The sequence below is a fragment of the Sturnus vulgaris genome, chromosome 14 (genome assembly GCF_052056855.1).
Source record: "Sturnus vulgaris isolate bStuVul1 chromosome 14, bStuVul1.hap1, whole genome shotgun sequence".
Classification (NCBI taxonomy): domain Eukaryota; kingdom Metazoa; phylum Chordata; class Aves; order Passeriformes; family Sturnidae; genus Sturnus; species Sturnus vulgaris.
The window spans coordinates 13,996,200-14,020,765 of NC_142256.1; the positions used below are offsets into that span (position 1 = coordinate 13,996,200).

Genomic DNA, 24,566 nt, shown 5'->3' on the forward strand with positions numbered 1-24,566 from the left:
CAGGAACAAAGGGTGCCTGCCGGAAAGCTCAGCCGCTCGCCACGGAACAGCGGCCGGGGTTATCGCAGCCCTGCCGCCAGCCGGGGGCTCCGCGTGTGCAGCGCCCGCCCGAGGAGCTGCCCCGGCACGGCGGCTGCTGAGGGGCCGGCCGGCCTGGAGCCTTTCCCCTGACGGGAGCTGGGGCCGTGCCCGTCCCGATGACCGCCCTGCCCACCCTGCCCGGCCCCGACCCCCGGTCCCGCTCCCGGTCCCGGCCCCACCGCCACTCACCGCCGCCGCCCGCGCCCCGCTGAGCTCCGCGCCCGCCGCCCCGGGCGGCCCCGCCCGCCGCCGCCGCCCAGCGGGCACCGGGCACCGGGCATCGGCCCCACCTCCCGCGCACCGCAAGAGCACCACCGGTGAGCCCCACCGCCGGGACACGCTCCCTCCAGCCGAAGCCTGCTCGTGGCCTGGGAAAGCGCCTTACACAAAACGGAGGCGTTTGACACTGAAGGAATTTTGGCTCTTTCTCAAGCCTTGTGGCATGGGAAGTCCCTGCTACCTCCAAGGCTTCCTACTGGTTTGTCGTCCATGGAATCATACAGACTCCAGCCTGAGAAACCTGTAACAACTCAGTTGTGAAGGCACAACCATGGTGTGACCATAGAATCACAGAATATGCTGAGTTGGAAGGCACCCAGCAACATCATGGGGTCCAACTCCTGGCTCTGCACAAGACACCCAAAGAATCACACCATATGCCTGAGAGCATTATCCAAACACTCCTTGAGCTCAGACAGGCTTGGTGCTGTAACCACTTCCTTGGAGAGCCTGTTCCAGTGCCTAACCACTCTCTGGGTGAAAACCTTTTCCTGGTATCTAACCTAAACCTTCCCTGACTCAGCTTCATATGATGGTAGTGTCAGTTTTTGGGGCTCAGCTCCTGAGACACAATGTCTCAGGAAAACATTCAGCTTGACTTAAGTCAGCACTCAGCACATTACCTGGAGGGCTCAAGGCACAGTGCAAGGCATCTTCTCAGCAAAATGATTCAGGTAACATTGAACGACTTTGAGGGTCTGAAAGAATTTCCAATTGAGGGCATTGTATAACTAGAACAGATAGAAATGCATCAGACTGGGAAATCAATAGAGTGCTTCCTTATCCTGTTGAAAACTGGATTCTACTGGATCACTATGTAGTGTCTTAGTTTGTGTTAAATCAAATTCAGTGACTGAACTGATCTCAGCTAAATAAACTGAAATGAGAATCCATCCATTTTGTTGCATTTCTGCAACTAAAATGTTGCAAGATTACACCTGGGAAAATGCACAGTTTATTGGTAACTCCCGTCTTCTAACCTTTGATTCTATTAATGTTGAAGTTGGCTCTTAATTCCCATTGAAACAGACTGACCTGCTCTGTTGCAGAACTGGCACTGCATCACATCGGCAGAGAAGTCACAGGCCCTCCTTCAGGGATGCAATGACATGAGTCATTGAGCTGAAGACAGCTCATGTCTTCCAAAATGCAAAGTGCATGTCTCCAGTGTAAGTAAAAATTGGTCCTTGTGAACAACATGTGTACATTCCATGAACAGCATTTCCATATCCAACACTAATGTAGCAGAGATAACATTTCCTAACCCCTCTAACAGTGCTACTGGTTTGACCTGATCCGGGAATGCATCAATTTTCCTTCCCATCATCCAGTTACTTCTGATACATAAAATCCTTCTGGCTCATTAGACCTGGAAGGAAATCCAAGTTGTTATTTTCAGGAAGTCGGTGACTTTATTTACTCTTTCAGTGTCAATGAGGGATACAAAGGGATGCTTAGTATCCCTAAGGCAAACTAGGGATACTAGGACTCTTATATTGCAAGAATCAAATGTGGATTTATGTTTTCATTTTTCCTCACCTCTTCTAGAAGTACCTGCAGCTTGTACAGATTGGTTTTGACATCTGCTGCCTTTCAAAAAAAAGGAACCAATACTGAGAATTCACACCTGGATTTTCATCCGTAATTAAAATATACCTCCAAAATTTCCTAGTGTAGTTGCTGTACATACTGACCAAGCAAGCTTTCTTGTCACAGTGACTGTCAGTCCTGTTCAACATGATTGAACTGAAGCCTACAGTCCTGGAAGGGGTAAGATAAAGCCAGTGAGGGAAAGATTTTAGCTGCAAGCTCAAAACAGGACATTTCTGAGGAAAGCAGTTCCCCAGCACAAACAGTCCGCCTTTCCATTACCCCTCTCTGACACATTTTCTAAAACGTGGTAAAAATTCCCATCTGGAGCTGTTTTATGCTGCAGATGTTTACACATTTATCTCCAGGAATTACAGGATCTTGATAGCCTTCACCATAGTGTCTTCTTCACATTCCACAGTCCTTTCTCCCTACACATTACTGGATGGAGAGCATAGCTAGAAAGTCAGAAGATGCAACTCAAAAAAGAAACAGAAATGTGATGGAGATGGAAATAAAAACTAATTAAAAAAAAAAAAAAAGCAAGTGCAGCAAAAAGATGGTCTGTGCTTTTGATCTGAGGACTAGATGTAATTCAGGGCATTCTTAGCTCAGGCACCTGTTCTGCACCTGGAACAGACCCACTTCATATAAGAAGGCCACTGGACCACAAGGCAAAAATTGTCTCTCTTTGGCTACATGGTATCACAAGCTTTCTGTAATGCAATCTTACAACATGCTCCTGAAGTCTCAAATTCTCTAATAGGAGTTACAAATCAGACTTCAGTCAGGGCAGCAAAGCTCTTACTTGACAGTGGTTTTATTCATTACCAGTTCTCAGTAACTTAAAAGACTAAGAACTTCCACTCTACTTTGGAAACCCTGGGCCCTTGCAGGTCAAATAAAACTAGCAATAGCTCCCGGTGACCAGCAGTTCTGGGAATCACAAGAAATACAAATGAGGCATTAGTATCTATGCAAACTTGCAGCCTTAGTTTAAATTTAAATGGTCAATCAGGTAAGTCAGAGAAAGGAATTTCTGTGAAGGGTTTCCAAAGGAACAATGAGAGAACATGAGGCCCAAAACCAGCTTGGCAACAATAATATCATGGGGAACCCAGGCAAAGCTCACTTTGTTTAGAATTATTAAATTTGCTCTAAAAGATGCATTAAATCTACCAGACAAGATACCAAGTAGAAATAGTGCAGTAAGAAGAATGATGAGGTGTAGCAGTGCTAATTTTGCTTCATCTCTAACAGATCTATGCTGCTTATTAAAAAATACAAGTAGGAGTACTTTAAAACTGTTTGAACTATCCTGGTTTGCAAGGATATGAAAGTTGTCTGAGTTCCAGTGTTTTCTTCAATTAATAAGAAGAGAGCATTATATTAGAACACTGTGCTGAAGGCTATCAAACCATCTCATAGATGTAAAGATAATAGTTTCAAGGAGAAAGCTGTTGTTGTCTATAGAACGGAGAGGGAAACCTGTGTGGGAGCAGAGATAATGTCAGTGCTATTTAACTAGAGCTGGGGCCAACCCCTCTCTGACTAGAAGCTCAGTTCTGTTTAAAGGAATTGCCAAGTAGGCTTGCTAGAGGGAAATGTATAACAAAAGGTTCATGAATTTAGGTATTTCCAACTGATGTATTGTAATTTTATTCATACCCTTTTATCTCTAAATAGCTGTTGTTATTTTTTGTTTAAGATACATTCTAAGGCATATGAATATTTTTTTATAAAGATATGAAAAGCTGGACCACTGTAACTTCCAGTACCAGCACTCGTGTGGCAAATTACTTGAGATTCTATCAATCTTGGCCATGTTTACTGGCCCTTCTTAATCTAAGAATGAACTGTTCTTGAATCGTTTCTCTTGGATACTAGGCATAAACAAAGCTTCTTTTCCCTGTCTTAGTGTCTGGTTCAAGGTCAATTTCAGGGTTGGGGTTGTTTTGGAATCTTGGGATTTTTTCCTCACTGTTGGAAAAAAAAAGTAAAATATCCCTCCAAATTTCTTTTTTTTTCTACATCTATTCTTCTACAACATAGTATCAACACAGTGAAATGTAACAGTGCCACGTCTACACTGAGCAGAGTTAACTAGGTAATACAGCTCCCTGTTTGAATAATTCTGAAGTTTCAGAGATTTCTCTAGTATCCGAAATAGCGTCAAAATGCAGAGCTACTTTGCTAACAAGTACAAATATCAGTTATCAGATCAATAAAACAAGGAGGTTTTCAAGTTTCACAGCAGGTGGAAGCAAAAGTCCGTTCATACAATGACAGGAGAGATCTAAGTTCAAGTGCTGATCAATAAAACACGGAGCTTCCCAAAGGAGACAGCAGGTGGAACCAAACACCCTCCCTTGCAAGAGCCAACATGTCTAAATATCTTAGTACTCAAAGCCCTTGCGTGTATCCCAAAATGCAAAACTTCATCCACATCTGCAGTGACCCACAGAGTTAAAAAATTTCCTAACACTGAGAATTAGAAAGTAAACAAAATGCACTTCTTTCAGTTTTCTATAACTACATGTCCTAGCGCTAGGTTCAGTAAAAGTTGCATGCTTCCCTTGAAGCAGTGATATGAACAATCTGCCAAGCTATAATGATTCTATGATCAAAGCTGGTACACTGCATTTCTTCTCTACGTGTACCCTGATGTACTGACTCGTGTAGAGGGAATGACGATATTCTGGCAGGGCACTGGTTTGTGTTCTTTCTGAAGGACAGTTTGCAGAGGCAGCTACTCAGACCCAAAACATCACTTCTGCTTTCTCACACTTGATACCAAGGAGCAGATGTCACCAGTCGTATTCTACCTGTATTTGGGGCTCCATTTGCTCCACCATATGAACACCATATCAAGTAGATACATCCAAGTTAGTATTTCCTTCATCTTAAGTTTTAATTCACCAAAGCATCCACCGAGAAGAAATGAATACAGAACTCCATGACAGGATAATTTTCTTTTTCATTTTATATTAGTACATTGTGATTGCTGCTTCTGAAGTTTTGTGGGGCCTGGAGGTAATATCTGAATGAGAAAACCCCAGTTTGGTAATTTCTTCCCTTTTCTTCTATGTTAAGTCCAAAAACATTTCTAGAGTACTCAGAAAAGTCACTGTCTTGCCAAGAAAGTGAAGATGTGCACTAGCACAGGTGGGGTAAGTGTAGGAAATCACAGAACGGGTCAGGTTGGAGGGGACCAGAGTGGGTTCTCTGTCCAACCTCCCTGCTCAGGCACCGTCAGCCCAGAGGCACAGGATTGCATCCAGATGGTTCTTGAATCTCTCCACGGGACACTCCACGAACTCTCAGGACAACCAGTTCCATAGCGTAGTAAACTTCAAAGTTTACTTCTTTACTGCACAGTAAAGAAGTTCTTCCCTATGTTCAGGAGAAACTCCCTGTGCATCTGTTTCTGCCCGTTGCCTCGTCTCAGTGTTTGGCAACACGGAGCTGAGCCTGGCTCCATCCAGCAGAGCCCAGTTGGTTCGCATCGCGGCAGCCCTGTCACGGGCCTAACGCCATGCCGAGGTTATTTTTTCCGGGATTTCTGTGGAACCGTGTACCACGGAGCCGCCGCAGCGGCCTGGCCTGACCTGACCCGCGGCGGCCTGGCCGGGGACCAGCCCCGGAGAGCCGCGCCGGAGAGCGGCGTCGGAGAGCGGTCCCGGAGAAGGAACACCCGGGGAGCGGCCCCGGAGAGCGGCACCCGGAGAGCGGCACCCGGAGAGCGGCACCGGGAGAGCAGCACTCCGGCAGCCGCCGCCATGGCCAATCCCGCACCACCCCCTAGCGCCGGCGGCGAGCGCGGAGCCGCCGAGCCCGCCCAGCCTGGGGGCGGCCCCGCGCCCGCGCCTCAGCCCCGCCGCGCCCACCGCCCCCCCTTCCTGCCCGGCCCCTCGGCCCGCCCCACCGGGCCGGCTGTGCTCCGCGCCGCCGCTGCGAGCCCCTGAGCCGCCGCACAGTGAAGCGCCATGGCCCGCGAGGAGGTGGCGGTGGCCGGCGAGGAGGCGGTGGCGGGCGAGGGCGGAGGGCTGCTGCTGGAGATCGTGGGCTCCCCGCTCAACCTGAGCCTGCTGGGCCTCTGCCTCTTCCTGCTCTACCAGATCCTGCGGGGCGAGCGGCCCGCGGCACCCGCAGGAGAAGCGGACCCGCCGCCGCTGCCCAAAATGAAGCGCCGCGACTTCACGCTGGAGCAGCTGCGGCCCTTCGACGGCGTGAGCGACCCGCGCATCCTCATGGCCGTCAACGGCAAAGTGTTCGACGTGACCCGCGCCAAGAAGTTCTACGGGCCCGGTGAGGGCGGGGGCGGGCAGGGGCTGTGGGACGGGCTCGGCCCGGGCGCTCCGCGCTCTGTGCTCGGAGCCACCGGCCGCGGGGAGCGCGGGTCGGGTCGGTGCTGGCCGGGAGCGCCTTCCCTCGGCGGGGATCAGCGCTCCTGCCTGACCCCATCCCGGCCCTGGTCCCGATGCGGAGGTTTGGAAAGAGCTCGGCTCGCCTGCAGCCCGGAAGGCTGCGCGCCCCTGCAGCGCCGGGAGAGGTGCGTGCCGGTGAGCAGGCGGGCAGGGGACTGCTGCCGCCCGCGCTCCAGATCGGGCCTCGGTGCTGCAGAAACTCCGGCTTTGCCAGTTCACGTTGTTTCATTATTCTCGGTGTTTTCCCATGGCAGGCTACACCAACCTTAAGGGGTTGGACGACTTTGTCGGCCTGAGTTGCCTTTGCCTGATGGCAAGCAGCAAAAGCGAAGTATTCCCTCAGTGTTGACATTCCATTCCCAGCTTTTAGTGGGTATCACTCTATTGCATAATATTTATATTAAGCACTTGGCAATTTAGATTAAACCAGCTTTCTACCAGGAGCATAGTTCAAACGTGTAAAGATTGAATAACCTATGCTCTAGAGCAGCCAGTGGTGAGGTGGGTGGGACTATGTGCACCCCGGTGAAAGAGTTTATCACCTCCACGAGGACAGAGGGTTTTATTTTTATCAGAGGCTGCCTGTTAAAACTGCTCACTGAGGCTTGCTGATTTGTACCAGGATCTGCCTGGCATAGCCACTCTTAGGCTATCCAGACAGCCTGGTAGCTGCAGTAGTGAGCTGCCCGTGCTACTTAAAGACGAGGAGAAAAATGCAGAACACCGTGTTTTTGGAAGTGTTTTCAGTTACTACTTTCGGGCTAAACATAGACAAGGCTGTAACTTTGCATTCTGCAGCAGGCAGGATGATATGTACAGCAAGTTAGATGTGCACTTTTGTATTTGTGCAAACTAAAACCCACTTAACATAAGGTCCAAGCTTTAGATGCTGCCTTCCTTGATGATAGTAAAAGCTGCCTGTTGCATCTGATTTGTTAATTGCTGAATGGTTCACCACGATGTCTGGCTAGTTTGATTTCCATTTTAATGGAAAATTAAGATTCTTTTGATTAATTTAGGGAAAAGCACACTCTGGAAGTTGGCATGTGCTCTGCAATGACCAAAGTTCACATCTAACTTCTTTAAGCTCCTTTTGGAAGAATTTTGAATGTCTAGTTCAATATGCAGTATCTCAATTTTTGGCTTGTCATGCAAGCAAGTTAATAATTAATGACGTTTAGCAAAAGTTTATCTTGATGTCTCTGATCTTCTGTGAGTTGCATGTTTTGATCATTTGTATTCATCTTGCATTTAGTTTTAATAGATGTTTCCTCCAACTTGATAATTTCTAGTAGCTCCGCCATATTTTCTGTCAGTCCATCCTTTCATCTCAAGTCAGGAGTATCTGTTAGAAAACTTTTAATTTCACTCCAGACATAGAAATCCTTCCTATCTTCCTTATTCTGAGGTGTACGTCCCAATCTGTATGCTTATCCTTACCCAGTTTATATATGCCATGCACTGTTGTGTGGTTCATTGTCCTGATGTTTCAGCAAACCTCAGTATCTTTCTCTACGATTTTGTTTCTTGTCCTCTTTCTCTGTTTTCTCTTATTACCAATTAGAATAAAACTTTAAAGCATTTCAGAAGCATGAGGCACCTGATGCATGACTCAGAAACTCATCATCTGTTTTACTTTGGGGACTCTGATCCACGAAGATAACGTAGCATCCATTAGCTCTGCAATAATGCTGCTTCTGTTTTCATTTTAAAGAGGGCCCATATGGGATTTTTGCTGGAAGAGATGCATCCCGAGGTCTTGCCACTTTCTGCCTGGACAAGGAGGCACTGAGGGATACGTATGATGACCTCTCTGACCTCAACGCTACACAGCAAGAGACCTTGAGGGACTGGGAGTCACAATTCACTTGTAAGCAATTTTAAATCTATTTACAAAGAAGTAGCTAACTGGTAATAGGGGAAGCAATAGTTAAAAGGCTGTGACCAGCTAGAAGCATTATATAAATTATGGAAATTGCATACACAGATAACTAGTGGAAATAAAATGTGTTTTCTTTTTAAATCTAGTGTTGAAAGATTTACTATAACCAGCTACAATGGAGTTTTCTCCACATGATGTCATTAGAAATCTCAGTCCTGACCTGATGTGCCCCTACTATTTTGGCCCTCTTCCTGTTTTAATTAAGACTGTTAATCATGCCACACTGAATAGCTGTTTTATTATGCTGTCAAGCTTAATAAAACAGTCTGGTTGCAGAAACCAGAACTATGCTATCAAGTATCTGACTTGAACTAGTGTTGAAATCTACCTTTACAAGTGTTGAGCATCAGGACTGACGGTGAAGTCCGCTCGTTTTATTACTGTGTTCCTATTAAATATGGCAAATAATTGCTTTAAGTTGTAATAACGACATTGCTAGTCTGAAATACCTGTAATCAGGGGCTTCTTTTGCTTTGTTGAAGTTGACAGGCAACATAGAATAGCTCTCAGTCCTTACACGTACATAATCTTGGCATTTTTACATGCTCAAAAGGAGATATAAAATAAATCAGAGGCTTAATCACATAATCGGATAACAGATCCATCTTTATCTTTGGGAGAAAGGATCTCCTTTCTGTCCTATTGAATATTTTTAATACACATTACAAAAAATAAAATCTCTTCCAAGTTGTATGTATGTGTGCACATATGTATGCGCCTGTTTAATAGCTGTAAATAGTCTAACAATGCCTTTGGTTGAAAAACCAGCTTTGACATTGGCAAGGGAAATAATCTAATCTAGGATTCTGTTTCTTTGGCTGGGTGAGTCCCTCAATTAGTGTTTATTTATCTTTTGGTTTAGGCAATAAAATGAGAGTTACATTCACTTCACAGGATTCTTACGACAATAGTAATAGTAGTTCAGGTAGTAATTGATTTAGCTTTTCTCCTTTCCCCCAGTGTTTGGAACAAGTTGCTCAGAGCTATTTTATTAAAATATAGCCATCCTGTTCATTCAAAAAACAGTTAGAGGAGTTTAAAAAAATGTCTCTTCAGGGCAGAAAAATTACTTGGATTTTTTTTTTCCCCCAGTTAAGTATCATCATGTTGGTAAGCTGCTGAAGGAGGGGGAGGAACCCACTGTGTACTCTGATGAAGATGAAAAAGATGCCCAGGATGCAAAGAAAGAGTAGATACTGCAGTGAGGAACAATCTATTTTTGAACCATAAAGGATCATTTGTAACATTCCACTTCTGTTTCACAAGGTGCAGCAGTGGCAAGTCTTACAAAAGGTCTAGAGGTACAGTGAATGGTTTATTTTCAAAGATTTCCCTTTTAAATACAGTGGAAAGCTTCTGAAGGTCTATGATCTGTCTTCCTTTAAACCCACATAATAAGAAGTAAGCATGACAAATGTCTTGTGCAAAAGTAAACTGCAATTTTGGCAATAAAGGACTATTTTTCTGCTATCAACATTTAGTGCAAAGTAGGTCGAAAACAAGTTTTTCATTACCAACCTAGCACTGTGGATACAAGCACATGAATAACTTCACATATGCAACACAAACACCACTAAATCTTCTTTTGTGTTAGCTTCTTCAGGATCTGTCCCCGGGGTTGTAGTTCCTTTAGAAAGGGGACTGTATTTTGTTTGTCCACAAAGCATCATATTCATTTGTTGTGCAATGTAATTCATTATTATGTAAGATAATTTGGCTTTCAAAACGTTGTGTTAGTGACTTACAGATGAAACACTAACTGCTTTTTAAAAAGATCAAGGATTTTTGAGAGGTTAAATCACTTTTAAATATTTAATAAAGACTGATGAATGCTTGAGGTATTCAATATGCATAATTCTGCATAGGCTAATTTCTCTGTTCACTTTTAAAGCACATCTATAGTGTTATAAAAGGTTAGATAACAAGTGGAACTAGGCATCCCTAAAGGTACACCATGGAGTGTGACTTGACTTTTGTTCATTCTATTTTCTTCTTAGTAAAAAGCACTCCTGTGAATGTTAATGGAATTGTATTAACCATGGAAGATCAGCTGCTCTTTATTCCTAGGCCTAAAAATCAAGAAGTTGCTGGTATAGCATGATTAGCAAGTGCTCTTGTACATGCACCTTTACCTAGCAGAAAAACATTACATAACTTACATAAGTCAAGGTAACTTGCATAAGTTTCCTGTACAAGAAAAACAGTGTAAGCTGTTTCTGCTTGGAGGCCTTTGTTGGTTTGGAATGTTGCCATTAAAAGAAATGGCACAACCTCATGCATAACCAGCAATGCTATACCTGTAGACCTGACCTTTGAGTTGCTTTTTACTTATTTGCTCTCTTGGCTTACCTCTATGCTTAATTACTAGGTTTTTTCTAAATGACCTGCCTCCTACCAGAGAGGGCTGCATAAATGCATATGACCAAGGAAAAATGTAAATGTTCATCTTCCAAAATACTTCTGTAAAACTTTCTTATAAATTCCAAGATAACTAATGAGTTGCTGATCACTTGTGAACTTTTTTTCTTGTCCAGGTGATTCTGCTAATACAGAATATCCAGAATGCCTATCTGATGTAGTTCCCTCTATTTCATTTCTCTGGCTCAGCTGTCTGGTTGTTTCAATTTGACAACATGACCAAAATGATGAACTGAGTCCTGAGTGGGAAGGTGTAAACTAGGCAAAAGTGTTCAGAAGTAGAGTGTGTTGCACAACAGCAGTTTTCATAAACAAGTTCACACAACATATTAAAGTGCCTGAGACCACCTGTGGTGAGAACAACTGACTCTCCCTCAGTCCCAACACTGTCCTGGGATTTTCTTTTGGTTGCACTGGGCCTTCTGCTGAAGAGCGAGGTTGTTTGAGCCAGAGAGTTTGTGTAAAGTGGTACTGTATGAACTGCCTAACGACGGTCTAGAGACACATGTAGACTTTGTAATGACCTTGTGTTGCTATTTTATTTTCAGAGACATCTTTGCAAACTACTACTAATGGTTTACCTCAAATTGGAAGTGTGCTTTTATTTGTTTAAGGCAGAAAATAAAATACTCTTGCATAATGGTGGTGTTTGTTTTTATTTACTGCAATTAAATGTTATATTTAATACTCCCCTAACGTTTCAAGATTTATATTGTCTTTCTCCAATGTGTCATATTATCCAATACATAGATTGAGTAAAATATGTTCCAATGGAATGCTTGTAAATGCAATTCACTAGCAAAACTTTAACAGAATATTAAATAGAGAACGTGCTGTATTGCAAAAACAGAGTTAGGCAGAAAAAAAGTTCAAGTAATTGTTAATACTGAGCAAAAGCTGGAGCTTTGGAAGGCTGCAACTTACCCTTCAGTGGACCCAACCACCTTACTCTTAAGTTACTCTGTAACATCTCCCAAGGAACTGAACACTATTTTAAGTATTAATCTGTATATCAGAACGTTATGCATCACAAAGAAAAATAGTAACAAAAATGATGGAGAAAACAGGCAGTAACACAAGACAAGACTCATTGTTAATACTTCCTGGGGAGGAGGTATGACACTGTGGTAAGACTGTTACTTTTTCAGGGAAAACAGAATTTCTTGTGAAAGGAGATGATGCATGTCACAAAAGCTGCTCATAAAGCAGCAGGCATAGGTTTTACTTCTTTCCAAAGTGCTGAAGAAAATGGATGGGTTATAGCTTCTTTTTCAGTCTGTTCATTACAACTTGTACCCTTCAACAGTGACTAGCAGCAATGACTATGCAAAAAGAACCATGCCAGGCAGCTTATCAGGCTGTACATTAACCAGGTAGGACATGATGACCAATTAAACGCAGAGAATGTCACTGATCTCCCTCACCTGATGTGTCCAGCACCTGTCACAAAAGCCTACTTTAGAACAAATCAAAACAATTATGTCATATTGTTTTTCGAGACGAGAAAACTCATACTGTTAGCTGCTAGGTAAAATTCAGATATTCTCTCACCTGGACTTCACCTACCCTTAATCACTTTTATTAGCTCTTCCTGGTGTTTCAGTTAAACAAAAAAAAAGTTCAGTGTTGAATGCTTCTGTTGAAAGTTACGTAAAGGGTATTATGAAAGGTGAGGCATTTCTATGCATTGTCTGAAATCCCTGGATTAAGAAGAAAGGGCTTTATATTGTAATTGTTGTATTGTATTTCAAGCAGATGGACTGATTTAATAATGGGCCTTGTGTATTTCTGCTTTAAAACCAGCCTGTAGGATTTTGACTTCAGCATTCAGTACAAGGTACGACCCACATATTTTCAGTAACAAAGCATTGTTCAGCCAACTTCCCTTCATACCAGCTCTATGAGGAGGTATTGTCACTAGGTCTGTACAGAAAATTAGATTTGATGGCAAGATCTGCAGTCTCAGGACGCAAATTCATACAGGTCAGAGTAAACAGCGTTGCCATAAAAAGCACCCAGCCTCTTGAAACATCAGCTGGGCAAAATAGCACACACCAGGTTCAAATGAAAGGTGTGAAATGATGCCAGAAACGTTCTACATTTCTATTGCTGAACTATAAATGCTGCTTTTAAGGCATCTTTTAATCTAATAAATGTTTTAATTGCCAGTTACAACTACATTCTGTAACTTTTATTGATGGGATGTGACATATCTGTAACAACTGAAATCCAAGCTACAAAGCCATGCATTTTAAAAGTTTTAAAGCAAGCTGTTACATGTATGTTTAAAGATTTGCCTTCAGGATAATAAAATTATATTAAGCAGTCCAGTTTATGAAAAGGTGGGCCTCAGATGTGCTGACAGGAAAAAGGAATTCTTCCTGTGAGTGTGGTGAGGCTGTGGCAGAGGTTGCCAAAAGGAACTGGATGCCCCATCCCTGGAAGTGTTCAAGACCAGGCTGGACACTGCTTGGAGCAGGTGGAAGATCCTTGGCATGGGGGTTGGAACAAGATGGTTTTTAAGGTCCCAATCCAAACCATTCTATGATTTTATGAAAAGTAAAATTATTATTTAAACACTTGAAATCAGATTCTAAATAATGTCAAATAGGAAACACAGAAATTCGCTTTCAGTATGAAGATTACAATGATGTCTCACATTTTAAAGTGCATGCATATTTTATTAATTAACAATGTTTTACATGGAATGAGGACTTAGGAGATAAAGCAAATCCTCTATCAAATTACAGTCAATACAGTGAATGCTTGAAGCAATTAGAGAAATTGAGTATTTATTTGTTATTGGTTATTGTGACAGCATGATAAAACCCTGGAAATTTACACTGAAGGGAATAATCGTCCTTCTCCCCCAGATTAACAAAAAGAAATACTTCCTCACCTGTCACCAAAAGGCCTGTGTCATGGGAAATGGGGACTCATGGACACAAAACTGTCTATAGATTGACAGAGGGGCAAGTTTTGTTATATTTAATCTGCAAATATTGCATAGAGAAAAAACACCCTTGGTATGTCACATCAGTGCAACTGAAAACATTTTACACGGTCAACAAATACAATAGTCCATCTTCATTATAACTGTATAAAATACTAAAAAGGAGAGTTAGGAGGGGCATAAATGTTCTCCAAAATAGTCAGAAAATATTTCTGTCAAGAAAATAACATCTTTTTAGATAAAAGTAATAGAATAACAGTACTTTGAGTAGCAACCATTTGTCATCATGACCCTGAAAAGGCACTCAACATCTGAACATATGAACAGAAAGACTAATAAAACCTGGCTTAGAAGCCTGTAGGAATCACCAGTATTGAAGACTGGGGGAAAACCTATCTACCACAAACAATTACAATTATTCTTTTTCATTACTATTTATTAGAGCAGAAGTTACAAACACGGGTAAGATCTTATGCAATGAAGGCAACATTTTCACATTAACTTCATCTACTTCATCAACATATAATAAATAAAGCGTAATAAAATGAAAGCTGCAATAGTCAGCGTATTGAACTTCAAACTCTGTATCTTGCTAAGGGACTTTGTCCAAAAGTAATTGTTGCTGTCTTCTAGAAATATCCAGATGAATAAATATAGATATAACTCAAGCTCCTAGACTGCATTTTCACATTTTTATCTACATGCAGCACAACTCTGACAACATTTCACAATTCCTCTGGAAAGCATTTTTAAGCAAACTCATACTAAACAGCTACCTCACTATATGTGCCTTCAAAATCTTGTGAACTGTCAACCTGCATTTACATGGAGACTGTTAGCAGGCTGACATGCACTGCCCTTTCATCATCTAACACTCAGAGCTTTCCTTAGACAACCCTTCAGATTCCTGGAAGCACTACATTGAGCATAAGTTCAGTGAAGTCCTTCCTCCCAAAGGTCAGCAAGTTTTCAGAAACACCTCTAGAATTGTGAATAGAAAACAAGGATTCTTCTAGTGGGGGTTTTACAGAAGATGGGACTTTTTTCACAGTTTGAAATCTATTACTTCTCAAAATTGAGTATAAATGTCCTGCACACCTTCCAGTCCCATCATTATAAACAATCTGATAGAGGAGACACTTCATATGCTTGCTCCAATTAGGTTTTTTTTCCAATTACTCATTATTGGTAAATACTGTAATTTACACGATTCCCTGCATTCAGTCAAAGTGTAGTGCTCCAAGATCTCAGTCTGTGTCCTTTCAAGTTCTTTAGCCACTAGTTCATGAAAGTGTTCTGGCTCTGGGGAAAAGTTTTGGTCCTGTTATCCAAACAAAGATTCTGCTATTGTGACTCACTACACCAGTTAAATATTCTAACCAAAGGAATTACCTAAGCAAACCCCCCCCCTCCAAAAAACCCCAGTAGTTCATACACCTTTTAATGATCAAAGGGCTTTCTTCTCCCACTTCTTTATAAAAACTTCAGAGCTATAATATAGTAGCTGTTCAGCATCCTCTTCTGGGCTCTCCTCCACAGAAAGTATCTGAGAAGGGGTTTGTCTGAATTATCTCAAGAGGAAATAGAGGGCATCCTCTGACATCTGCATCCATCTCTCTTCTCAATATTAATTTTCTCTCATCTCCTGTAGATAAGAAAAAGTTACTTGAAATGAATTTGGCAGGCAGGCAGGGAGAGAAAGGGAGGTGGCTGCAAGGGTATCCACCAACCAACTGGAAGCACAGTAAATTGCAAAAAAGGCTGTAAGAACAGCCAGTGGCAATTCTGTATGAACTTCAGATGTATTTTAGCTATGTCAAAATTTACTCACCTGACACAGCTGTGCCACACATGGAATTGTCTATAATGTTTTAGTTGTCTACAGCATGTTGACAGAATAACCACACATCTGCTAATGCCCAGGACAGATACTGTGCCACCTGATTAAATGGACAAATATTATTCTTGAGTGGCAGCTGTGTGTTTCAGAGCTAAACTAAACAAACCCTTAATTGCAGAGAAGTTGCACTGTTTTGTTTGGGCTTTTTATGCCATGCTTATACCTTTTAAAACCAAAAACCATTTATCACTGTAAGAACTGTGGCAACCTTACCTGCCACAGACCTGTCAAATTCAGTCCCCTTAGCTGTGGTATCCCTCTCACCTCTCCTCTGAAGGGTCTCCTGAAGGGACAAGCCATCATGAGGAGTAACATCTGGTGCTGCCATAGACATGTGATGTGTCTTGAATTTCACTTTTTTGTGCAACATTTTCTTACATTTTCTCTGTATCTTTCTGAGCGACTCCAGCTGCATGCAACTGTCTGTCTCTGAAAAGCCACATTCATCAGGTAAAAGATTAGAAGAAAGCTTTTTTCTCTTTTTCTTCATTTTATGAGCATTTTTCTCCTTTTCCCTGGATTGTCTCTCACTTTTCTTTCCTTCATACCTTAATTTACTACTAGACCTCTTGCATGACTTTTTAAGTTTATGTTCACACTGCCTTGCCAAGCCCTCATGGACAAAATTAGAACAGGAGTTACATTGGCTGATTTCCTTCTCTTGACCTTCCAGAGCTACATTTTTATGGTAAACCAGTAATTTTCTTTCTCCGGCTCTTGCAGGCAAGCAACCTTTATTACAACTGCTGAAAATTTCCTCATACCTTCTTTCTGCTCTCTTCACTGAGCCACCACATGCCTCTCTAAAGTACTCAGAATCACTGATCTCTTCCAACAAATCCTTTAATCTGCAAGCAGATCTACATGTTCCATATGGTACAGTGCCTTCATCTCTACCATCTTCTTGTTTGAATTCCTTATTGTGAGTAACAGTAGTGCACTCCAAAGAATGATTCAGTCCAGCATGTGGTAAGTTATCAATAGGGAGCGAGTCATTCCTCTGCACTTGCAGCTTTTTTGCAAGCTTGCCCCTATGGGCCTCGCTTTCTAACACTTTATCTGTTGACTCAAGTTCCCCAAGAGTGATCACCAGCCTGTAATTACTATCACTACTACAATTTCTCTTGTGGAGGTGTTGTACAGGACTCACTTCTCTGAAGTGCTGACCATGTTTGTTACTGAAGCTGATGTCAAACCCACTACCATCATCAGACACCACTCGCTTCCACCGGGACTTGTTTGCACTGGTTTTTGGCTCTAAGCAAACACGTGCATAGTGTGGTGTCTGATAGTAGTTTAGTAAATAATGGATGAATTCATCAGTCTCATAAACCTTTTGCTTTTTGCCATCATCTTCCTCAGACACTGTCTGCACATGAACTACATCCAGTGCTGGGTGGTGCCTTCCACGGAGAGGTTCGATGACCCTGCCGTCCTGGGTAACCGTGATCAGCAAAGGCCCACAGCCTTTGGAGGAGGAGCTGCACACATCTCTGCCAGGCAGTCCATCAGAGCTCGGGGCTGCAGAGGGATCATTTAAAATTGTCCTGACTATGTGAAAATTAGGTGCGCGGAAGTTACTCACATCTCCTTCCTCACAACATAAAGCACTACCTTTTTGGGTTAATGGGCACTTAAACTCCTTACGTTTCAGCTCTTTGTGCGTACGATAAAGGGAGTTAATCAGCTCCTGCTGTATGTCTTTAAATGCTGTTTCAGAAAATGAATCATCCTTCTTTACACCCAGTGAAGGATCCACTTTTTGACTTGCCAACTGCAAAACCAAGAAAATAGAAATTTATTGAACACATCATGTTCATAATTAAGAAGGCCAATGTCAGATGTAATGAGGCCCTAAAATTCATGCAGAATAGCAAGGATAGCCTCTGACTTCAACTCATAGTAAATTACAGTCCTTTAGAAATCTTTTACATTAAGGATTGGGAAAAATACACACTTGTTAAAAGCTGCAAGCAAATTTTTTTCTGCAAATAGTGGAGACAAAGCCATATTAGAAATTAAAACCCCTGTTTTCATTTGAAACCTCTTTTGCCCAAAGCACTAAACTAAACCTGCAAACATTAACTTGTGTGCAAAACATTCAAATTTTTATCACTTCTCTGCTGACTTTCTCAAGACATTATCTGAAGCAAATTGAAATAAGCCTGGTAATGAGTGCTGGCTAAGAAAAAATAAGAGGCTATTAGAAATGCAACTGGTATAATCTGTGCCATTTAATTCAGTCACTTGCAGACCTGAGACCAAAACAAGCAGAGAGAGCATCACTTATGTCCCTATTCCAAAATTCCTTGCTTGCAACAGTGGATCAAGTCTAATAGAGCTAATACAGCCTTTCTAGCCCTATTTTTTACTCACTTAAGACAAAGTATTGAAAAAGTATGAAAGGCAAAGTTTCTGGGTAAAAATGCAGTATGTTTGCTCTCAGGGCAAGACTGAGAGCAGATTGTCACAAGATATGGGTCTCAGGCCTTCTCAGTGTTCAGCCAGACCCAAAGCAGTCTTCTGAATAGCATCGAGATATCACATGTCTAGTGAATTATTCAAGCTATAATAAATAACCTTTAAAATTTAAAATATGTTTTAAAATAATCTTACTTTCACACGATTTAACAGCACTGTAAGCAGTCTGACAGACTCCACTCTTCTCTGAGCTAGCAGGGATTTCCTTTCTTCCCATTCAGGCATATTCTCTGGCCACTGCTGTTCTTCAGCGGGTACCTTCTGCTGCTTTGGGGGATGTTCCTCATCTCCATCTATCTGCCTCTCTTCTCTCCTCTCGAGCTTAGCTTTCCTTTTTCTCTCTTGAACTTCTTTTCATCACCAAGTCTTTTTCTAGGTAATTATCAATATGGGACAATTTAGATGACACTTGTTTTACATTTTGTGTCCTGGAGAATTGGATGTAAGTCTTTGAACTGCTAATAATAAGCAAACAGTCATCAAGAATCACATGTGGCTAACAAGGAATCTCGTATCCTTAAATAACATGTTTAAAAAACCGTAAATTGCACACACCCAACTGATCCCCACAGCTAGAAAGTTGTCTCTTCAGTTTGTATTCTTGGGTTTTCTTTTAAGCACTGCCAAGACAACAGCATCACATGATTGTTTGTCCCCAAGGACACAATTAGAGACTAATCACTTGGATCTAATTCTTAAATCAACAAATCTCCCCTACAGATTAGCATGAGGGTCCCATTTAGGAGGTATTACAAGAGTAATTCAGGGGTTATCACTGAGCAAGGCTTACCCAGAGCCAAGGCCTTTTCTGCTCCTCACCCACCCCACCAGTGAGAAGGCTGGGGGTGAACAAGGAAACGGGAGGAGACTCAGCCAGGACAGCTGATCTCAACTGACCCAAAGAATATCCCAGACCATATGGCCTCATGCTCAGCAATAAATGACTTGCCTTCCCAAGTCACTGTTATGTGGGGTGGAGCCCTGCTGTCCTGGGGATGCTGAGCACCTGCCTGTCCTGGAGAAGTGAGGAATTAATTTTGTTTTGCTTTCCTTGTGTACGTGGCCTTTGCTTTACCTATGAAACTGTCTTGATCTCAACCCTTAAGCTTTCTCACTTTTACCTTTGTGATTCTCCTTCCATCCCACTGGGGAGAGTGGGAGGGAGGGAGCAGCTGCTGTAGGACTTAATTACCAGCTGGGGTTAAACCACAACAGGCTATCCACCACTTTTTGGAAACTGCCCTCTAGGAAGTAGCTCTACCAAATACCATGACACATCACAAAAAACCTCCAGAAAATTCAAGCAACAGTGTTCACACAAATTAGTGTTTAAAAATAGTTTTTAAACAAGTATTTGAATAAGGAAGAATTAGCAAGGGAAGCATAGCAGTGCTTTTAGAGACCTAGCATTAGATTCACTATGCTCTGCATTCTAAGCGTCTGGTTTTTTTAAGAATGTGCATAACATGATTGATTACTAGTGACAGTCTAGGATGCCATCCAAGCACATTATCTAAAGAATTAAAACTTCAATTACTACTATTACATGCAAATTTAAGGACACTGCACTAAAGATATCAACAATAAAAAAACAACACACAAGAATGAGTAAAGACAGAAAAGAATTCATTTCATAGCTTTGGACTTTCCAGTCAACTGGGAGGCACTGAGAAGTGTACACCACATTAATTTTATTTCAGGGCATATTGATTTAAGATGTTGCAGCGTAGAGCAATACAAAAAGCTGACATGCAGAACCTTAAGGAATCAATCCTCAGAACAATCTGAGAGCAACAGCTCTCTGATTTCATAGGCCTGCAGAATCACTGAATAATCCAATCTGAAAGGGACCTTGGCATATCTCCAGTCCAGCCTTGCTCATAATCCTGACCCTGGCATCTGACCCTTACATGCAGAATTATCACTATGGTTTTCTTTCCAATATATAAATTAGTATTGTTTCAATTTCTCCAAATCCCATTTCCTAAAAGCCTGGATTTTTACACAGCCACTCTTCCTTGGTATTTTACTTGGTATGAGGAAGTGCAACAAATCTCAAGAAAATGGGACATTCTCTAAAAATATACTCTCACCTTTCAACCCCCTCTTTTTTTCACTCTTTTTCGAATGCACTGTTCTTGCAGCTTTAGTCTTTCCAGGTTTCTCTCTCTTATGGCTCCTTCACTAAAAATGTCTGGTTGTGTCAAAAGCTACCTGTCACAAAAGCAGAATCAGACTTAGCAGCCCAGTTTGCTGGGTGTTTACACAAACACAGACAACCTGCTGAGCAAATGAGAGACCCCAGGTAACTACCAAAACACCTCTACACTCGTGAGAATGCCTCACTCTACCCTGACATACCACAACTTCTGAAGTTCATACTGGGTTGTCAATCAAGCACAAACAAACCTCTCCCAAATCTCTCCTCCTGCTGTGACATCAGGAACTCACAATCTGACAACATACCTTTGACCAAACCTGCTCCTGGGTAGGCTCTTCTGAGGACTCAAAGTTCAGCATGTTCAGCACAGCATTCCTAGTTGCAGGAGTCATGCAGTTCTGCCAAAACTAAAGTTCACTGACTCTTAGAGCAACATCTTTTGGATCAAATGCTTGTTTGCTTGCTTAAAAATTGATGGATTCTGTTGACATGTGCTGCATTTCATGAGCGTCACATGCCCAAATGTGAGCATATTAAAAGAAAACACTCAAAAAAGAAAATACAAGCAAGTTGCATCAAGGTCTATCTACACAGAAAAAAAACAAGTAATAGGAAGTATTATTTCCAGCATAGAGGGATATTTCAGGGTCACAGTTTAGAAATTACCAGCTGGGACAAAAAAATGAAACAGGCTACTCCCTAATAAGTGCTTATGGAAGTAAACCAATAGACTGCTGGAATTAAGCTTACAGGTTGCACATTTTCTTTTATAACGTCACACTAGGCATAACACTTCAGAAGATTCAGCTCTCAACATACTTAAACAAAAAGGTACAGAAAATAGGTACCATTCTCTAGCCAAGAATCACTGAGCAGCTGCTACACTTACTTCATATTTAACAGTAAGAGACTAAGTATCTTTCAGAGTCTCATCAGTTCTTGAGATCATCTCCCAGTTTCAGCGCCAACTACACTGAAAATATTGACAACCTTTAGCTTACGAGAGAACATTTTCAGGAAATCAAAACAGTATAATGCTGGGTATTGATTAAAGGACTTAGGTTCAGATAACTGAACTCCATATATTAGGATACCTGCATCTAGTACAAATAGAATAGTCACACAGGGGTTTTTTACCCCTCACATGCTTAATTGTCCAAAAAGTTTACAGAGAGGCTTCCACTGATAATCAAGTACTTTTCAGGCCTAAATTCAAGGAAAAAGAAACAGAAGTTGGCAAACCGCCATCTGTGTCAGTTTCCTCCACAGTCTCAGCACCTAGTTACAAGTAAAGCTTAGTGTATTTTAATGCTGTTCATATGCTATATTTTTCTTTATTTTATAGACATCATTTTAACATGAATACAGACTAAATCAAATGGAGAAACAAAGATACATATACAAAAAGAACTGCAAGAGTGCCATATAAAAGCTTCCACTGAAGAGACATGAAAAGAAGTTTGTAAGCTGGTTTTCACAGGTTATAAACTATACTGTTATTATTTGAAAAATGCCTGCTTACTTTCAACATGGGAATATACAAGGGAAGACAAGCATGCAAACATTTTGATAAAAGGAGTGTGACTACATTTTATTGAGAATGACGAAGAAAAACACCCATATAGGTACTGGAGAAAAAGCTAGTGCAAATAACATTAACATAAAATAACCAGGAATCTCTGGAAGCAGCAGCTACAGCACAGACTGCAGCACTGAATCGCTCCTCTTAGGGAACTGCTGCCAAATGCACTCAGAATTAACTGCAGCTTTGTCAGGCAAGGCTGAATCTCTTAGGATTAATCTCTTCACACAGCTGTGTATGTATACAGACACACCTTCAGTGTCTCATATAAGCAAAGCAGGTATACAAAGTACTTTCTACAAAACTGAAGCAGTGAGTAATCTCTAAAGTCCTTTCTGCCCACCATGCATTAAGATAAAGAGCTTCCTAAAGCTTTCCACCAAGTAAGTGCCAACTAAACTTCTGCCACCTCACTAAGATTTGTGGTGCAGCAGGTTAAAACATGCAGGACACTGTTACAACCTGTAGAGTTATGAGTGTCAAGCTTGCAGACCACCTGGTGTACACAAAATCTTGTTCTCTTTTGCAAGTACATCTTCTATTAAACCAACTGATATATTATCCTGCCCTTGCAAATCTTCTTTCACGTCTATCCTTACACCATCACAGCTGCAACCATCTTCCTACTACTGCAATAAATCACCTAAAAGCCCTAAACTCTCTTCATAGAGTTGAGTAAGCTACAGGGGTTTGCTAGTGCACACCATTACCCTTGCTCTTCCTCACTTGTGCTCATAGCCAGGAGCTCTTAAAGCATCAGAAATTCATTTCTCACTACATAACTGTGTACAAAGCACAGAATTATTAATGGCTGATCCATTGAATTGCTGCTCAGCAGCATGGCCTTTTGGAATCAACCCTGACATATCAATAAGCCACTACCTTAACTGTTGCAACTGACAAATCACAAGGTATTTGACGTTCAATCCCTTTATCAAATTATTATTTCCTTTTGACCGCTCTGCCATGGTAAAAACATTTGGAAAACATCTGCCCTTGCACTAGGATTTACTACAATAACTGCAGGCTGAACTGTCCTTATCTTACAACTATGTAAATTGTGTCACCTAAATTCATACTTTAAAACAAACTTACACTTTAGAGAAAAATTAACAACCTGCCAATATCTAACCTGAAACACTCACATAGTCTATATGAACAACACGCAAGTAGTGGGAATATTTGTTCCAAAGGCACCCCTCACATTTGCTCACTGTACTGCTAGCTCGAACAGCTCTTACCATCCCCAGTTTCCCAGCTGGTCACTCATGCCAGGCCCTGGGCCATCACAACAGTTTCACAGACCATACCATCAACCAGGTCAGGAAAGAGGTTTATCTTGAAGAGAAAAAAAAAAAAAAATCATGTTTTGCTAGGTTGCTTTTTAGACAGTTGGTTTCCCTGCTCTCAGGGACAGTGTAGCCCCTGAGCAGTCCCACCAGCAGATGTGAAGGCAAGCTCAAGGCAGAGGAAATATTTTAATTCTGCAGAGGTGGGTTAGGCAGGAGCACTACAAGCTAACACAATGTGGCAACTGTATGTATTGATCCACAGCAGCAGAGTTCATCACGCAGGGCAAAAAAGCTGGGGTTGTTTAGCCTGGAGGGACCTTATGGCTCTCCACAATCATCTGAAAGGAGGCTGGATCCAGGTGGGGTTCAGTCACCTCTCTCAAGTAATGTGAGAGGAAGTGGCCTCAAATTATATTAGAGGAGGTTCAGATTAGATATTAGGAAAAACTTCACTGAAATGGTGATCAGGTATTGGAAGAGGCTGGAAACAAAACCCCTGGAAGCCGCCAAATGGTTTGTGGATATGGCACTTGGAGACATCGTTTAGCGGTAAACGCTACTGGTTAGACTCTGGGATCTTTGAAGGCTTTTCCAACCCTAGTGATTCTATAACAAGCACTTACCAGAAAGTCACTTGGAGAAGTTTAAATAAGAGCTTTAAACTGACTTTTAACAAATGAGTTTACCCATCAAGCTCTACGCAAAATTAACTGAAAAGCAGCGATGATCAGAAGTGCCGCTGCTCTCACGAATATTGCGATAAAGGAGCGTTTTGAAGCGAACACTCCCAGCACCGCTATGCTCCACGCTGTCTGAGGTGAGGACAAAACAAACCGCCAGCCTCAGCCCAATGGACAGAGCCACTGAAGGCCGCGGCTCCCCGAGTTCCAGCAGCACCGCAAGCCGGGTGCCGGCAGCGCCGGCCGAGGGCAGCCCGGCGGGCAGGGCCCAGCCCTCGGCGGCTTCAGCGGGAACCGCGACCCGAGGGGCCCCTCTCCCCCGCCCCGGCTGCGAGCCCCGGGCAGGTGCGCACCCAGCTCGGGCTGCCCGAGCGCCGCAGGAGCCGGGCCGGGTAAGCCCCGCGCCGGGAACCCCCGGGCCCAGGCCCGCCGCGCCCTCCGCACGGGCCGGGCTCCTCCAGCCCAGCCCGCTGCCCGCCCGGGGCCGGAGCAGAGGGAGGCTCGACCCGCCCATGCCGACAGGCCTGCGGGCAGCCCCAGCGGAGCCGCCGGGAACCGCCCCAGCAGCCACGGCAACTTTCCCTGGCGGAGCGAGCGCCGCGGCCCGGGCCAGGCCGGCTCGGCCCACCCCGGCCCGGAGCGCCCTCCGCCGGCAGCGCCCCGAGCCCGCTCCCCAGGGCCGGCCGCTCTTACCCTCCGGCCGCCGCGGTACCGCCGGCCCTCCGGCCGCCACCCCGGGGCGGAGCGCGGCAGCGCCCATGGACCCGCCCCCGGGGCGCG

At 42.9% G+C, this 24,566-nt stretch overlaps 2 protein-coding genes across 31 annotated transcripts; one reads left to right on the plus strand and one right to left on the minus strand.

Annotated features, from left to right (window-relative positions):
- Positions 1 to 5,841: 5,841 nt before the first annotated feature.
- On the plus strand, positions 5,842 to 11,377 carry PGRMC1 (progesterone receptor membrane component 1). Its single transcript, XM_014886905.2, has 3 exons — positions 5,842 to 6,258; positions 8,092 to 8,247; positions 9,412 to 11,377. The coding sequence occupies exons 1-3, from the start codon at positions 5,937 to 5,939 to the stop codon at positions 9,510 to 9,512; spliced, it is 579 nt and encodes a 192-aa protein (XP_014742391.1). The 5' UTR covers positions 5,842 to 5,936; the 3' UTR covers positions 9,513 to 11,377.
- A 2,731-nt stretch (positions 11,378 to 14,108) lies between these two features.
- Positions 14,109 to 24,552, minus strand: LOC106859498 (A-kinase anchor protein 17B-like). 30 transcript variants are annotated; one of them, XM_088173212.1, is made up of 7 exons: positions 24,480 to 24,532; positions 23,056 to 23,152; positions 20,538 to 20,639; positions 20,165 to 20,285; positions 18,207 to 18,443; positions 15,855 to 17,364; positions 14,109 to 15,335 (listed from the first exon to the last, which is right to left on the minus strand). In XM_088173212.1, exons 5-7 carry the CDS (start codon positions 18,294 to 18,296, stop codon positions 15,199 to 15,201), a joined length of 1,737 nt encoding a protein of 578 aa, XP_088029338.1. In that variant the 5' UTR covers positions 18,297 to 18,443; positions 20,165 to 20,285; positions 20,538 to 20,639; positions 23,056 to 23,152; positions 24,480 to 24,532; the 3' UTR covers positions 14,109 to 15,198. The 30 variants fall into 30 exon arrangements, with proteins under 30 accessions (XP_088029338.1, XP_088029340.1, XP_088029336.1 ...); XM_088173214.1 differs by having other exon boundaries at positions 20,165 to 20,281; positions 24,480 to 24,527; XM_088173210.1 differs by lacking the exon at positions 20,538 to 20,639 and having other exon boundaries at positions 24,480 to 24,546.
- Positions 24,553 to 24,566: the final 14 nt, after the last annotated feature.

What these genes read in the sequence shown, in the direction of transcription:
- PGRMC1 (XM_014886905.2), top strand. Translation starts at nt 5,937, where the DNA reads ATGGCCCGCGAGGAGGTGGCGGTGGCCGGCGAGGAGGCGGTGGCGGGC. An exon ending in CAAGAAGTTCTACGGGCCCG is followed by an intron (nt 6,259 to 8,091) that starts GTGAGGGCGGGG and finishes TTCATTTTAAAG; the next exon opens with AGGGCCCATATGGGATTTTT. An exon ending in CTGGGAGTCACAATTCACTT is followed by an intron (nt 8,248 to 9,411) that starts GTAAGCAATTTT and finishes TTTTTCCCCCAG; the next exon opens with TTAAGTATCATCATGTTGGT.
- LOC106859498 (XM_088173209.1), bottom strand. Translation starts at nt 18,296, where the DNA reads ATGCCTGAATGGGAAGAAAGGAAATCCCTGCTAGCTCAGAGAAGAGTG. An exon ending in TGCTGTTAAATCGTGTGAAA is followed by an intron (nt 17,365 to 18,206) that starts GTAAGATTATTT and finishes TTGGTTTTGCAG; the next exon opens with TTGGCAAGTCAAAAAGTGGA. An exon ending in ATTTGACAGGTCTGTGGCAG is followed by an intron (nt 15,336 to 15,803) that starts GTAAGGTTGCCA and finishes TCTTATCTACAG; the next exon opens with GAGATGAGAGAAAATTAATA.